Genomic DNA, 16,374 nt, shown 5'->3' on the forward strand with positions numbered 1-16,374 from the left:
TCAAACATTTAAAGAATGAACACCAATCCTTTATTTAAACATTTTCAAAAATGAAAGAGGAGAGAACACTCCCTCACTCATTCTATGAGGCCAGCATTTCTCTGAAACCAAAGCCAGCCGAAGCCACAAGAAAGGAAACTACAGGCCAATATCTCTCACGAGCACTGATGTAGAAAAACAAATACTAGCAAACCAAAATCAGCAGCTTATTAACAGGATTGTATGCTGTGACCAAGTGGGATTTACCCCTAGAAAGCAAAGATGGTTCAATATATGAAAGCTGATCAGTGTAATATACCATATTAACAGAATGAAGGAAAAAAATATGATCATCTCAGTTGATGCAGAAAAAGCATGGACAAAATTCAACACCCTTTCATGATAAAAACACTCAACAAACCAATAGAAGAAACTACCTCAACATAATAAAAGCCATATATGAAAAACCCACATCACGCTCAATGGTGAAAAACTGAAAACTTTTCTTCTAAAAGCAGGAACAAGGCAAGGATGCCTGCATTCATTACTTCTGTTCAACACAGTGCTGGAAGTTCTAGCCAGCATACTTAGGCAAGAAAAAGAAAGAAAACGGTAGCTCATGCCTGTAATCCCAGCACTTTGGGAGGCTGAGGCAGGCGGATCACCTGAGGTAAGGAGTTCAAGACCAGCCTGGCCAACATGGTGAAACCCGCGTCTCTACTAAAAATACAAAAAATTAGCTGGGCCTGGTGGCAGGCACCTGTAATCCCAGCTACTCGGGAGGTTGAGGCAGGAGAATCGTGTGAACCCAGGAGGTGGAGGTTGCGGTAAGCTGATACTGCGCCATTGCACTCCAGCCTGGGTGACAGAGCAAAACTTCATCTCAAAAAAAAAAAAAAAAAAAAGAAAGAAAGAAGTAAAATTATCTCTATTTGCAGATATGATATTATATGTAGAAATGCCTAAAGATTACACACATACACACACACAATTAGAATTAATAAATGAGGCTGGGTGCGGTGGCTTATGCCTATAATCCCAGCATTTTGGGAGGCTGAGGTGGGTAGATCAGTTGAGGCCAGAAATTGGACACCAGCCTGGCCAATATGGCGAAACCCCGTCTCCACTAAAAGTACAAAAATCAACCAGGTATGGTAGCACATGCCTGTAATTCCAGCTACTAGAAAGGCTGAGTCAGGAGAATTGCTTGCAACCAGGGGGCGGAGGTTGCAGTGAGCCAAGATCACACCACTGCACTCCAGCCTGGGCAACAGAGCCAAACTGAAAAAAAAAAAAAAAAGTAAATACTGCATTTCTAAACACAATGAACAATTTGAAAATAAAATAAAATAATTCCACTTAAAATCTAGTAATTCCACTTCTGGATATATACCCAAAGAAACTGGGCTGGGCGTGGTGGCTCATGCCTGTAATCCTAGCACTTTGGGCAGCTAAGGCGGGTGGATCACAAGGTCAAGAGATTGAGACCATCCTGGCTAACATGGTGAAACTCCGTCTCTACTAAAAATACGAAAACTTAGCTGGGCATGGTGGCGGGCGCCTGTAGTCCCAGCTACTCGGGAGGCTGAGGCAGGAGAACAGCTTGAACCCGGGAGGCAGAGGTTGCAGTGAACTGAGATCACGCCACTGCACTCCAGCCTGGTGTCAGAGCGATTCTCTGTCTCAAAAAAGAAAAAAAATAGAAAGCAGGGTCTCAAGATGTAATTGAACATCCGTGTTCACAGCAGCATCATTCACAAAAGCCAGAAGGTAAAAGCAACCCACGTGTCCACTGACAGATGAGTAAGCAACATGTGGTATGTACACACAGTGAGCTATTACTCAGTCTTACAGAGGAAGGACATTCTGACATTGGCTACAACATGAACCTTGGATATCGTGCTAAGTGAAATAAGCCAGCCACAGAAAGACAAATATCCTGTGACTCCACTTCTATAAGGAAATTAGAGTAGTCAAAATCATAGAAGACAGAAAGTAGAATAGTGGCTGCCGGGGTTGGGGGAAAGGGGAATGGAGAGTTGGTGTTTACAGGGACAGAGTTTTAGTTTTTTGTTTCTTTTTCACTTGCCCAACGTGAAGCTCGGAGTTTTAGTTTTAGAAGATGAGGAGTTCTGGAGATGTGTGGGGGTGATGGTTGCACAGCACTGTGAATGTATTTAATACCCTTGAACCATACACTTAAATATGGTTAAGACGGTAAATGTCATGCTATGTGTATTTTACTACTATATATATGTATATATGTGTGTGTGTGTGTGTGTATATATATATATATATATTTTTTTTTTTTTGAGATAGAGTCTTGCTGTTGTTGCCCAGGCTGGAGTGCAATGGTGCCATCTCGGCTCACTGCAACCTCCGCCTCCCAAGTTCAAGCAATTCTCCTGCCTCAGCCTCTCAAGTAGTTGGGACTACAGGCATGTGCTACCACACCTGGCTAATTTTGTATTTTTAACAGAGATGGGGTTTCACCATGTTGGCCAGCCTGGTCTCGAACTTGTCACTTCAGGTGATCTGTCCGCCTCGGCCTCCCAAAGTGCTGGGATTACAGGCGTGAGCCACTGCACCCGGCCCAATAAAATATTTTAGAAAAAAAATTTTTTATGTGATAATGCAACTCATAGCGACTCACACCTGCTTTATCAGGAGTTTCAGAAGGTGCAGAAGGGGGAGAGGACACGCTAAGCAGCCAGGGGCTGTTGACACTCCAGAAGCACCCCCGGGGACTCCTTTTCTCAACAACACCCTCTGTAATGGCAGCGTCAGCCACGAGTGCACTGCCATTGGTTTTACTGACCAAACCTAAAGAGCTGACGGATGCATTCCCATCAGATGTGCTCACGAAATCATGCCGACACACAGAAGACATACATCTCCTGGCCTGTTGGGCAGCAGTGCAGACAACGTGGGGGTCTCAGATCCTCCACTAGAATGATTCTGGTCCCACCTAAGCTTTCACCTGAGTCCCCATCAGACACCCTAAAGGTCAGTGTATGGATGATAAGCAGGCAGGGGCAGGAACTGGGACTGATTTGGTTTGAACATGTGTCCCCACCAAATCTCATGTTGAAGTGTAATCCCCAACGATAGAGGTGGGGCCTGGTGGGAGGTGGCTGCTGGATCATGGGGACAGAACCTTCATGGCTGGTTCAGCAACATCCCCTTGGCACTGCTCTCACGATAGTGAGTCCTCATAATATCTGGTTGTTTAAAAGTGTGTGCTCGCTGGGCGTGGCGGCTCACACCTGTAATCCCAGCACTTTGGGAGGCTGAGGCAGGCGGATCACCTGGGGTCAGGAGTTCAAGACCAGCCTGGCCAACATGGTGAAACCTCATCTCTACCAAAAATACAAAAATTAGCCAGGCGTGGTGGCGGGTACCTGTAATCCCAGCCACTTGGGAGGCTGAGGCAGGAGAATCACTTGAACTGGGGAGGCAGAGGTTGCAGTGAGCCAAGATCAGGCCACTGTGCTCCAGCCTGGATTACAGAGCCAGCACCCGTCTGAAAAAAATAAATGAGCGTGTGACACCTCCCCCTGCTCCTTGTTCCTGCTGTGGCCACAGGAGGTGCCTGCTCCCACTCTGCCTTCACCCTGAATCTGGTTCCCAAGGCCTCCCCAGAAGCCGAGCAGATGCCAGCACCATGTTTCCTGTACAGTCTGGAACCGTGAGCCAACTAAACCTCTTCGGTTTATAAAATACCCGGTCTCAGGTGTTTCTTTATAGCAGTCTGAGAATGACTAAATAAAAAGACACATACCCAGACAGAAATATTACCTGCAGGCCACCGTGTGCTGACTCTGTCACCAAGCAGGAGCGGGCCCCTCCCTCGCACGCAGCCGCTGGCATGGACAGCCCCGGGGAGGTCAGGCTGAGCATCCTTTCCTCCGTGCACCCCTGGAGGGTGCTTCCATTGGCTTTCTCAGACAGCACCATCTCAGGGTCCACCTGGCCATGGCCTGGATTAAGTTTAAAATGTCGGGCCAGTCCCCCCTTTCCTATATATGACTTTTCACAAGTCTGACACTTAAAGCTTTTGGGCCTCAGGGAGCAGCTCGATAAGTCAAAGAGCGTGTGCCTCTCTCTCTGATCTTCATCTTCTTCCACACAGAGTTCTGAATAATCATCAGAATCTGACAGATGACTATCTGCCAAATCCTCTGTTTTTATGAACTTATAATCTTTAGCTTTATACTTGGGAGGTCGAGATACCCGTCCAGAACGTGTCTTTACTTTTAACGATTTTTTCAGTTTCTCAGTATGTTTTGTATGCAAGTTGGAAACAAATGGATGTACTGAACTGGATGAAAGAGATGTTACTGCCAGCGGGTTGGAGGCAGATAAAGGAGTCAACACTGAGCCCTGTTCATTTGGAGTCTTGGGGGCTGGGACTTTCTTTGCAGGGACCACCTGGAGGGCTGGCAGCGGTCTCTGTATGAACACCTGAGGAGGAGGTTGGCGCAAGTCACTTAGGAAGCATGACTGTGGCTCGGTTCTCACAGGCGGCTGTACCCTGAGCAGCTGAGGGCTGCTGATGCGGAGTCCCACGAGGCAGGAATTCCCCTGGGGTGGCTGGCTCTGTCTTGCAGTTTGGGGCTGGATTGTGGCTGGTAAGGGCATTGGCTTTTCCTGACCTTTCATTTCTCCAGATGTTACCTTGACACAAATGGCTTCTAGTTGCTTATGTACAGAAAGACAAGAAAGAGAAAAGAAGCATTGAGCTTATCAATGTGTCTGCAATTTCACTCTCATCATAAACCCATTATTGACATTTTTTCTAAATTATATCTTACATATAAAAATTGATATAATGTGTTTGTACTAAGGTGGTGTTTTCCAGACCTTTCTGACCAGAGACCACAGTGATATAAGTTGGGCTTGGTGGCTCAACCTGTAATCCCAGCACTTTGGGAGGCCGAGGCAGGCTGATTACTTGAGGTCAGGAGTTCGAGACCAACCTGGCCAACATGGTGAAACTCCATCTCTACTAAAAATACAAAAATTAGCTGGGCGTGTTGATGCATGCCTGTAATCCCAGCTACTCAGCGGGCTGAGGCATGAGAATCGCTTGAACCCGGGAGGAGGAGGTTACAGTGAGCTGAGATTGTACCACTGCACTCCAGCCTGGGCAACAGAGTGAGCCTCCATCTCAAAAAACAAAAACAGAGATCACTATGCTACCCTTTACATTATGACCCAGTACACGCGTATATAAATATCTGCATACATAAATAAAAAGCTGATGGAACTCGTTACCATTCCTATATAAATGCCCACTGATTGTATCTATTCCACATCACTTTTTTTTTTCTTTTACGAGATCAGGGTCTCACTCTGTCACCCAGGCTAGAGCGCAGTGGCGCAATCTCGGCTCACTGCAACTTCTGCCTCCTGGTTTGAGTAATTCTCCCATCTCAGCATCCTGAGTAGCTGCCACCACACCCGGCTAATTTTTGAATTTTTTGGTAGAGACGGGTTTCACCACGTTGGCCGGCTGGTCTCAAACTCCTGACGTCAAGTGATTGATCCACCTGCCTTGGCCTCCCAAAGTGCTGGGATTACAGGATTATAGGCCTGAGCCACCACACCTAACCCTATTCTACATCACTTTTTAAAAAATACTAGTCATAATCCACTAAGTTGATTTCATGACCAATTAAGAGATAATAAGAGCCTTCTTAACAGTTCTACCTATGTGGGCTTTTTTTTCTTTTGAGATCGACTCTCGCTCTGTTGCCCAGGCTAGAGTGGAACAGCACAATCTCGGCTCAGTGCAACCTCCACCTCCCGAGTTCAAGTGATTTTCCTGCCTCAGTCTCCCAAGTATCTGGGACTACAGGCGCATGCCACCACACCCCGGCTAATTTTTGTATTTTTAGTAGAGACAGGGTTTCATCATTCAGGCTGGTCTCGAACTCCTGACCTCTGGCGATCCACCTGCCTCAGCCTCCCAAAGTGCTGGGATTACAGGCGTGAGCCACCACACCTGGCCAGTTTTTTGTTTTATGTTTTTTTTTTTTCGAGATGGAGTCTTGTTCTGTTGCTCAGGCTGGAGTGCCACTGCAACCTCCACCTCCCAGGTTCAAACGATTCTCCTGCCTCAGCCTACTGAATAGCTGGGATCACAGGTGTGTGCCACCACACCAGCTATTTTTTTTTTTTTTTAAGATGGAGTCTCGCTCTGTTGTCCAGGCTGGAGTGTAGTGGCGCTATCCTGGCTCAGTGCAACCTCCAGATCCCAGGTTCAAGCGATTCTCCTGCCTCAGCCTCCTGAGTAGCTGGGATTACAGGCGCCCACCACCATGCCTAGCTAATTTTTTTATTTTTAGTAGAGATGGGGTTTCACCATGTTGGTCAGGGTGGTCTCGTACTCCTGACCTCATGATCCACCCACCTCGGCCTCCCAAAGTGCTGGAATTACAGGTGTGAGCCACCGTGCCCGGCGTTACCCATGTGTTTTTGGAGTTTTTAGTACTCTAAAAGCAGATGTAATTCATAATGTGGGCCCATGTTTTTTAAAAAGTTTTTAATGAAATTCTGGAAGCCACAAAAAAGCCCTAAGGAACAATGTTACCCAGCTTCCTATTGCCCAACCTGCATGCCCTTTTCTTCACCCTGTCCTGAATGTGCTGTTTAGCATTCTTTTTTTGGTTGGTTGTTTTTGAGATGGAGTCTCACTCTGTCGCCCAGGCTGGAGTGCAGTGGCGCGATCTCGGCTCACTGCAAGCTCCGCCTCCTGGGTTCACGCCATTCTCCTGCCTCAGCCTCCCGAGTAGCTGGGATTACAAGCGCCCGCCACCATGTCCGGCTAATTTTTTGTATTTTTAGTAGAGACGGGGTTTCACCATGTTAGCCAGGATGGCCTCAATCTCCTGATCTCATGATCCACCCGCCTTGGCCTCCCATGTTTAGCATTCTTATGCTTTTTAAAAATTTATATGGCATATGCAGATATTTCTAAAAATATATAGTTCAGCTCTGAAATGTTTTTCAACTTTATATAAATGTTATCATCTCCTGCAACTTCAAAGGCCTTTTCTAGGTTTCTTCATTTTGCTTTGTGAATTTTATCCACATTAACATGGGTAGGTCTCAGGGGTTCATTTTCTCTGCAGTATGAGTACACCAGTCTCCTGTTGATGGACAGGTGGTTTCCAGCCTTCTGTTCCTAAGGTCTGCTCTGAATCCTCACGATGTATGTGGGTACATGCGTGAGTTTCTCTGGGGGCATGCACCTAGGCGTAGGGCTGAGTATCTTCAATAACTTTTTACAAATATATCTAACAAAATTTCAAATACGTGTGCTTTTTGATCCAGTAATTCCATTTCCTGGATTGTATAAAAAAAGTCAGGTGGCCACAAAGATGTTCTGTTCTACAAAGTTCAAAGCAGCACTCTCTATAATAGCAAAACACCTACCAAAGGGGAGAACTACCTTCAATAACATCCCACAAATATTGATTGAGCACTGACCGCGTGCCAGAAACACTGTTCCAGGTGTCAGGGAAACAGCTGTCATACAGCTTAGGGGAGAAGGACGGGGAAGCAAAAGAAAGAAGCCTCCCGCCCTCACAGAGCAGAAATAATGAGCAGTTTCCTCCAGGGAGAAAAAGAGGCAAACCTCACCATCCAGAGCACGATTTCCCAATCAACATTTCAGAACATAATCCTTTGACATGGGTGGCTGGAGGATGTCCAGCAGCATCTCTGCCTCTACCCACTAGATGCCAGCAGTGATCCCGAGTCCTGACAATGAAGACATTGCCAAGTGCCCCCTGTGGGGCAAAACTGCCCTCGGTTGAGAATCACTTATTTGGAATCACCAAGTGGCCCTCTTTGGACTGAACCTTCTGGTGTGACCCTCAAACAGTGGAGCATCACCAAAAATGTCACACAGGACAGAATAAAAATCCTCACTGAGATCAAGCTGGAGTGTGTCTCTCATCTGTTTCTTGTTATTCTAGTACAAATAGCAGAGATCGGCCAACACTTTGTATGAAGAATTGTACAGAGCTGGCACCATAGCCCTGGGAGTCCTCAACTCCTGGGCTACTTGTGAATCAAATGACGAGATTGACTGTGCGTATCCTTCAAGAACCCCATCTCTTTCATGTTACTGCCAGTCACACCTGTAATCCCAGTGCTTTGAGATGCTGAGGTGGGAGGATTGCTTGAGGCCAGGAGTTCAAGGCCAGCCTGGACAACATAGTGAGACCCTGTCTCTACAAAACATTTCTAAATTAGCCAGGCATGATGGTGCATGCCCGTAGCCCCAGCTACTCAGAATGCTGAGGTGGGAGGATCATTTGAGCCTGGGAGTTCCAGGCTGTAGTGAGCCGAGATCAGTCCAACCTGGGTGAGAAAGAAAGACCCTGTTTCAACAAAACCCCAAAACAAAAACAGAATACATATATAAAAATACACTAAACTCTACTGTTTTAGGATAACCACAGTGGCAAAACCAGACTATTAATGTATTTATTCTCTGTCCTGACTGGCTTACCCTGTGGGTATTATGCTTATACTTTGTTATGTTTAGTTAACTCAGCTAACACTGACTAAGTATTTCTGGGCAGAATACATACACACTAGCCAAGTCGTACCCTCACCCTTGAGATGGTGGGCGGTTTCCCCTGCCATGCCTCAGTCCCTGCAGACCTGCTGAATCGGATCTCCTGGGGTGGGGCCCCAAGATCTGCCCTTTCAAAAGCTCCACTGACTATTCCGAAGGCAGACAAGGTTCCCTAAGGAATGCAGACAGGTGAGGCAGACAGGAAAAACGTCATCGTGGTACAACAGGTGCAATAAAGAGGCAGAAACGGCCCAGAGGTAGTGGGCTGCCCAGAAGCAGTGATCTCTGAGGGGCATTTTGAAGGCTGGGCATTTTTGCCAGGTGAAGAAGGGCATACAGCCATGTGTAAATGCACGGATGCATGAAAAGGGGCACAGCATGCTGGATGGCACTGGAAATTTCCGTGGGGTGGAAACAGGGAGGGTCAGGAGAGACGGGGCCCCGATCTGACCCAAGTGTGTCCACTGGTCTGTGCTCCTGATCCACACCATCCCCCACAGCAAACACTGGGCCTTCTGCTGTGGTTGTTGAAATGTACCCCACCACCCACCGCAGAACCTGCCTCTCCTCTTCTGCATTTTCAACCCAGACTCACCCTTTCAAATCTAGTTCAGATACCACCTCTTCAACAAAGCTGCTTCTGATCTCCTCAGCCAGGAACAATCTCCCTTTCTCTAAATACTTTTAGTTCTTTTCACTATCTTTAGCTTTCTGGCCTTGATTAGAAGTTATCTGGGTATTTTGTTTTTTTGGTTTTTTTTTGAGAAGGAGTCTCACTCTGTCGCCCAGGCTGGAGTGCAGTGGTGCAATTTCGGCTCACTGCAACCTCCACCCCCTGGATTCAAGTGATTCTCCTGCCTCAGCCTCCCGAGCTGGGATTACAGGCGCCCACCACCACGCCTAGCTAATTTTTGTATTTTTAGTAGAGACAGGGTTTCACCATATTGGCCAGGCTAGTCTAGAACTCCTGACCTGTGATCCGCCAGTCTCGGCCTCCCAAAGTGCTGGGATTACAGGCATGGGTCACTGTGCCCGGCTATGGGTCTTGTTTTATCTCCTGTTAGTTCATAAACTACTGAGGGGCAAAGTATACATCCAGTTTGCCTTTGTGGCCTCCATGACACAGCTGGGGCTGAAAGAATATTAGCAGAATGTGCTGCAAAGGTACATTATTGCAGGTGGAATTTATATCATCTCCATTAGATTAGCTACAAAATACAATCCCATCATGCTACCTAACCTTGATTAAGTTTGCTCTTACTTTATGAAAAATATGTCATTTTTGGATTCGAAACCCAAAAAGCTGTGGCCATATTCAGCAGGGTATGGTGAGGAGTACAGGGGCTCGGGAGAGTAGCCACACCTGAGGGACCTTGGGCAAAGCCACGCAACCTCCCTGAGCTTGTTTCCCACCTGCAAAATGCCGGTACAAAAACCCTGCTGAAAACTAAGCAGCCCAGCACAGTGCCCGTTGCAGAGCAGAGGCTTTGCAGATGGCTGCCCCTGGAAGGCGTCTTGCAGCCTTCTGACCCAGACCGAAGTCCAAAAAGGTTGAGTTACCCAAGGTCACACCTCTACATAGCGATAGTGTGGCATGTGGGCAGAATCACACCCGTCTTCCTAAACCTTTGCAAGACAACTCTCCAGTCTTGATGATTGACTGGACACAACCCCAAGCAGCTAACATTAGTCAAAAAAACTCAAGAGCAAAGGTTCCTGATCCTATCCTCTAATCCGTTTCTTCTCGTGGAAAAAGCTCTCTTCTTTTGGCAATTTTGGGGTGAGACCCCAGTGCTGAAATGGGATGGAATTTTACAGATACCATGTAGGCCCTCTGGCTTCAGGCGCTATGCTACACCCTCCGGAGTTGGGCGACGGTGTTCCAGTTATCACTCCCCTAGCAACCAAAAGGTGTGTGGCCCAGGAAATAAACCCAATGGGAAAGGATGTTTCGTGGTATAGAGTGCTTTCACATATTCCAAACATTAAGTGTGTATCAGGCACTGTGCTGGGTACTGCGGTTACAAATCGGTCACTATCACCCAGGATGGTAAGTCCTGCAGCCAACTAGTGTATTGTGCTTAACTTTGTTCCAAGCCTGGGCCTCGGCACCATACACCTGAAAAGCTAAGTTGGTTCCTTTTAATTCATTCATGTTTCAGCTCCAGTGTCTGGCCTAAGGGACCACCCACTCTAAAGCAGCCCCCATCAACCCCAGAACCTGCCTTATGTTCGTTCAAGTGTGTTCAAAGGCTTCACCTCCTGCACATAGTGGGGAGTGCTGGGAACACGGTCTCTAAGTGCTCCACAAAGGCTTAACGAGCGGTCAAAGGCCTGTAAGAAGAGCTAGGCAGCACGCGAAAGCCCCCAGCAGGCCTGTGAAGGCAGAGAAGGCACGCGGGCGTTCCAGGCACAGGGCCCAGCGTGAGCCACCGCTCCTAGAGTGAGGTTCCTGGGGTGAAAATGCCAGGGTGGTGACAGGTGGGGGCCGAACGCCGTTCCTAAGAAGCTCAGCCTGGGGACGCCCTGAGTCTTAACCGGGGCCGATACTGGCCTTCCTGGACGAGCAGCTAGCCCCGCCGCGGGGCCTCGGCACCCTTCGGGCCTCAGTTTCCCCACGTCCCTCCGACGCCTCACCTGGGGGGGGAGCAGGCGCGGCGGGCGAGGGGGCTCGGCGCCCGGGCCCCGCTGCAGGACGGCCTGCTGGGCCGCGTCCCGCAGCCGCCGCGCCGCGTCCTGCAGCACGAAGGGGGGCGGTGGCGGCGGCGGCTGTGCCTTCGTCACCTGCTCCAGGACCCGCCGCAGCTGCTCGGGGCCCAGCGGGGCCACACGTGCTACACTGCCGCTCTGGCCCGGAGGAGCCGGGCCGCCGCCGCCGCCACCATCCTCGCTGCTGCCCCCAGCCTCCGGTTTCGCATCCGCCATGGCGGCCGAGGCGGGGACTCGAACCCGGGTCGCTGAGCGACGGCGTCTACAATGTGCGTCACCGGGGAGAGGGGCGGACTACGAGTGCCTCGCAGGCCAAGACACCTCGGAAGGCGACCGTGTCTGGCCGGGAAGGTCATGGAGTGCCCCGCCCCAGCCAACAACGCCGCTTCTCCTAGGGCTGATCAGCAGAGCGGACCCACGTTATTTTCCTTATTGCTTGCCACGGATGTTCTCGGAGAACACTCACCTTCTCCGAGAGCTGTCCCGGATCTCCAGTCTTCGGGATTCCAGAGCCCCTGGCCCAAAAGTTACCACACTATCCAAGTGTTCTGACGTAATCGTGCATCCGAATCAGCGGAGGATCCTGTCTGGGGATGCAGAGTCCTGTGCCCACTCCCAAACGTTTGGATTTATAGATCTGAGAGGGGACCACAGTTTGAATTGTTAACGACAGTGTTTCCCAACCCCCAAATTTTTGCCTTGTCACCCTAGCTTCTCTCTACCCACCCACCCAGATTGGGTGCACCTTGAAGGGAGAGATGATATATTACTCAGTCGGTGCCCAGCACAGGTCCTGCCCAGAACACAATACAAGCTCAGGTCATGAATGATGGATGAATAAATATGAATAAACGAATGAGTGAACGAATGAATGAACCCCCCCTCTATCCATCCAGCTCCACTGCCCCATCTTCCTCAGCCTGATCGCCTCTCCTTCTTACGGTTGAGGCTCTGTGCGCCCTGCGAATCTTGTAGCTGCAGGTGTGTACACATGTCCGAGCTCCTCTCCCCAAGGAGAGCAGGAGGTTCACTGGTCAACAAACCCCTATTAAGCACCTGGTGGGTAAATCGCTGTTTCCGCCCCGGGGGTATACAGTCTAGGTGCCGAGGAGGAGGAAACTAGCATTTGCAGCGCAGTATGATGAGTGCTGAAGCCAGTAAAGTAAGGCGGGGGGCCTGGGTGGTGTCAGAGAAGGTTCTGGAAGATCACGATCATCCTCATCAATACATTGCATTCACGTTGCTCTCTTCTGTGTTATTTTTTAATGGTGAATTTTATATTATGGGTATCTTACCACAATTTTATTATTATTGCTATTATTACTATTATTGAGATAAGATCTCACTCTGTCACCCAGGATGGAGTGCAGTGGCAGGATCTTGGCTCACTACAACCTCGACCTCCCGGGCTCAGGTGATCCTCCCACCTCAGCCTCTGGAGTAGCTGGGATTACCGGCACGCGCCACCACGCCCAGCTAATTTTTGCATTCTTAGTAGAGACGGGGATTCGCCATGTTGGCCAGGCTGGTCTCAAACTCCTGATCTCAGGTGATCCACCTGCCTAGGCCTCCCAAAGTGCTAGGATTGCAGGCGTGAACTACTGTTCCTGGCCTGACAATTGGCTTCTTTTGAGATCTTGGGAAGCTCTGCTTTTCGGCAGATAAGAGATTTCAGGATTTTTTTTTTTTTTTTTTTTTTTTTTTTTTGAGACAGAGTCTCACTCTGTCACCCAGGCTGGAGTGCAGTGGCACGATCTTGGCTCACTGCAACTTCCACCGCCTGGGTTCATGCGGTTCTCCTGCCTCAGCCTCTTGAGTAGCTGGGGTTACAGGCGTCCGCCCCCACGCCCGGCTAATTTTTGTATTTTTAGTAGAGAGGGGGTTTCATCATGTTGGTCAGGCTGGTCTTGAAATCCTGACCTCAGGTGATCCGCCTGCCTCGGCCTCCCCAAGTGCTGGGATAACAGGTATGAGCCACCACACCCAGCCACATTTCAGGAATTCAAATGCCTTCTGCTCAAAGTAATTTTTATGCCACCGTGGCATACTCTAAACCCCTTCAAGCTCAGGAAACTTGAGGGCAGCAACCTCCACCGATTCCTCCATGCTGTGTCCCTGCATCTAACAACGTGCCTGGCACCACTATTAAAACATGTGACATCCATCGTGTGTCCAGGTGTCTATTTTGGGTGTCGGCTGGCCCAGGCTCTCCTAACTTTGCTTATAATAGCAGCAGCGCCATCGACTGGCATTTATTGAGAACTTTTACTACACTCTGGGCACTTACCGAGGTCTGTAGATTTTGAGCTGCTTCTTATTTAGGTCAGAGCTAATAGCTGTTTCCACTGTAGAATTTTCGAAAACAGGTGGAGCCCCTGCCGGATCCTGACGTAAAATGGCATTAACCCTATACAACCGGCTTTTGTTTAACTGAACACACCTGGCCACCCTAGAAACTTGAATCGAGTGAGAAATTCATCCACTTGCTCTGGCTGCAAAATGCAGAACTAAGAGGAAGAAATGCGAAGCCTAAGATGTCTCTCTGAAAATAAAACGCGGGGGGAGGGGAGCAAGAGAAGGGTTCCAGAGGCTTCCACAACCTGAACGCCTCACTAAAAACATGGCAGTCATCTTGTGGCTGGTCACTGTCTCCACGCGGGTTGGGGTTTGTGTCTCACCGTTTTGCTCCCAGCCCAGAACGGTGTTGGGCATGCAGTAGCTCTCCATACGCTTCTGTGGAATGCATTCATTCCAGACCTGAATTTTCAACTCCAAGACTTCTCTGCAAGGAACACTAGGCGGTGATATCTGGGAGCACCTGTGTTCACTGGGCGGTTCCTCCAGGCCAGACGCAGCCTCAGGAAACGTGGGGGGTGAGGGTGGGGGATGTGCATTGGTTTGGATGTCCCGAGTGTCCTTTAAAACGACAAATGTAAAAGGCCTAACCAATGGCATTCTAAAACAGACTCTTCAGGTGGTGGCGGGCGCCCGGACTCGGGGTGAGGAGCCACCGCCCCAGCGCGCGCTGAGTTCCTCCCCAGCAGGCCGCCTTCGACAACCTTTGGGCCGAGTCCAAAATATTCCGCAATTCGCTCCTGCATGCACGCCGGTTACAGTACCAGAAAGGAACATCTTTAAAAAGAGTTGCAAAAAGAATTCATAGAAGGGGGAAAAAATAAAATAAAAAAGCGCGACTGGCCCGTACGGGGATCGAACCCGCGACCTTGGCGTTATTAGCACCACGCTCTAACCAACTGAGCTAACCGGCCAACTGACGCTAAGCTGCCACCGGAGTGTTTAAGAGGGCTCCATGCCCGCGCCCGCCCCCTAGTGACTCCCCGCCGAGTCCTCGCCGCTGGCTGCATTCCGCTTCGCCCCAGCAGCGACTTTCGACCTCTTCACAGTCACCTCCATTGGTCCGATGCAGAAACTGAGACCTAGGGGACTTCAAGGAGAAGGGAGGCGGCTCCCTACAGCGAAGGCGGCTTTCTTTCACAGGGAAAATGCAAATTGCACATGGGAGGCTTAGCTCGACAGTGAGAAGGTTTTCAAACATGCCAACTCAATGTTGTTTTTATCTCCGAGAATCCTGCAGCGTGGAAACTTCGTGTAACAGAGGCCTTTAGCATGGTTAAATCAAGCTTGGAAACTACAGAAAACCACAGACAAAGGACAAAAGAACTATCGAATTCCCTATCGCCCAATAAACAAGGGCCGCTGGGGTCTTGGCTTCCTTCCTGCCGGTTTTTTTCCTACTGCACATGTGTATATATATATATATATATATATATATATACACACACACACACAGAATCCAAAGCCTTGTATGAAGCATTCTTTTTTTTTTTTTTGAGACGGAATCTCCCTCTGTCTCCCAGGCTGGAGTGCAGTGGCGCAATTTCAGCTCAGTGAAGCAGTCTATTTTTTATCTTTCTTTTTGCATTTAATGTTCTAGAATAAGCATATTCCTAAACAATTACGAATGTCATTTAAAATGATTCCTCAGTGTTTCATTGAGTGGACAAACCACCATAGATTTCTCTCCTTTTTTTTTTTCAGTGTCAGAAAAAATGTTTTCATTTTGCTCTCTCTCTTGTTAACTGAGCACGTAAATAAATCACATGGTACAAGGTAGAAGGGTTGAAAGAGCCACTGGGTGGGCAACGATGGTATCCACCTCTAAAAGCACAGGATCTATATAAAAAAAAAGAGAGAAGGAAAAGGCCAGGAAGACAAACCACCACAGTGCCTGCCACAGAGGCCTGCTGGTCTCCTACAGGGCCTGACTATGGTATGCTGCTGTGGCCCTCCCACTCCAGGAGCACCAGCAGCGAGCACCAGCTTTTTTTTTTTTTTTGAGACAGAGTCTCGCTCTGTCACCCAGGCTGGAGTGCAGTGGCGCAGTCTCGGCTCACTGTAACCTAGGCCTCCCTGGTTCAAGGGATTCTCCTGCCTCAGCCTCTCAAGTAGCTGGGACTACAGGTGCGTACCACCATGTCCGGTTAATTTTTTTTTTAATTTTTAGTAGAAATGGGGTTTCACCATGTTGGCCAGGCTGGTCTCGAGCTCCTGACCTCAAGTGACCCGCCTGCCTTGGCCTCCCAGAGTGCTAGGATTACAGGTGTGAGCCACCGCGTCCGGCCAGATTTTTAACACTACACATTCTGCTCTGATTACTCCACTAAACTGCTGGGACTGATGTATCATCAGGGTTCCATGTCACAAGCAGCAGAAACCAAGTCTAGCTGATTTGAACAGATTTTATGTAAAGGATGTTAGGTAGGTCACCCTCCACGAGCAAGGCTAGAGGACCAGGTTTAGAAAAACGGACACTCAGTGAACACATACTCATTCAGTCTGGCAGTGCCCTGGCCCCCAATCAGCTGTGAGTCAAAGAAACCTAATCCTGGCCGGGCGTGGTGGCTCAAGCCTGTAATCCCAGCACTTTGGGAGGCCGAGATGGGCGGATCACGAGGTCAGGAGATCGAGACCATCCTGGCTAACATGGTGAAACCCCCGTCTCTACTAAAAAATACAAAAAACTAGCCGGGCGAGGTGGCGGGAGCCTGTAGTCCCAGCTACTCGGAAGGCTG

The 16,374-nt window shown here is 49.0% G+C and overlaps 1 protein-coding gene and 1 non-coding gene across 4 annotated transcripts in view; both read right to left on the reverse strand.

The window, feature by feature from the left end:
• The window catches only part of ZNF839 (zinc finger protein 839), a 28,979-nt gene extending 17,024 nt beyond the window's left edge, over window positions 1-11,955 (reverse strand). The window contains exons 1-2 of one of the 3 annotated variants that reach the window (XM_033191230.1): window positions 11,748-11,955; window positions 3,778-4,680 (exon numbers count right to left, since the gene is read on the reverse strand). In XM_033191230.1, the coding sequence (XP_033047121.1) occupies window positions 3,778-4,641 (864 nt within the window). In that variant the 5' untranslated portion in view covers window positions 4,642-4,680; window positions 11,748-11,955. Of the gene's footprint in view, window positions 1-3,777; window positions 4,681-11,209; window positions 11,543-11,747 lie in introns of those variants that run through there. The other 2 variants (XM_033191229.1, XM_033191231.1) reach the window with 2 other exon arrangements.
• A 2,521-nt stretch (window positions 11,956-14,476) lies between these two features.
• TRNAI-AAU lies at window positions 14,477-14,550 on the reverse strand. Its single transcript has one exon. It is a non-coding gene; the product is annotated as a tRNA-Ile (tRNA).
• Window positions 14,551-16,374: the final 1,824 nt, after the last annotated feature.

The sequence above is a fragment of the Trachypithecus francoisi genome, unplaced genomic scaffold (genome assembly GCF_009764315.1).
Source record: "Trachypithecus francoisi isolate TF-2019V2 unplaced genomic scaffold, Tfra_2.0 Lachesis_group3, whole genome shotgun sequence".
Lineage (NCBI taxonomy): Eukaryota > Metazoa > Chordata > Mammalia > Primates > Cercopithecidae > Trachypithecus > Trachypithecus francoisi.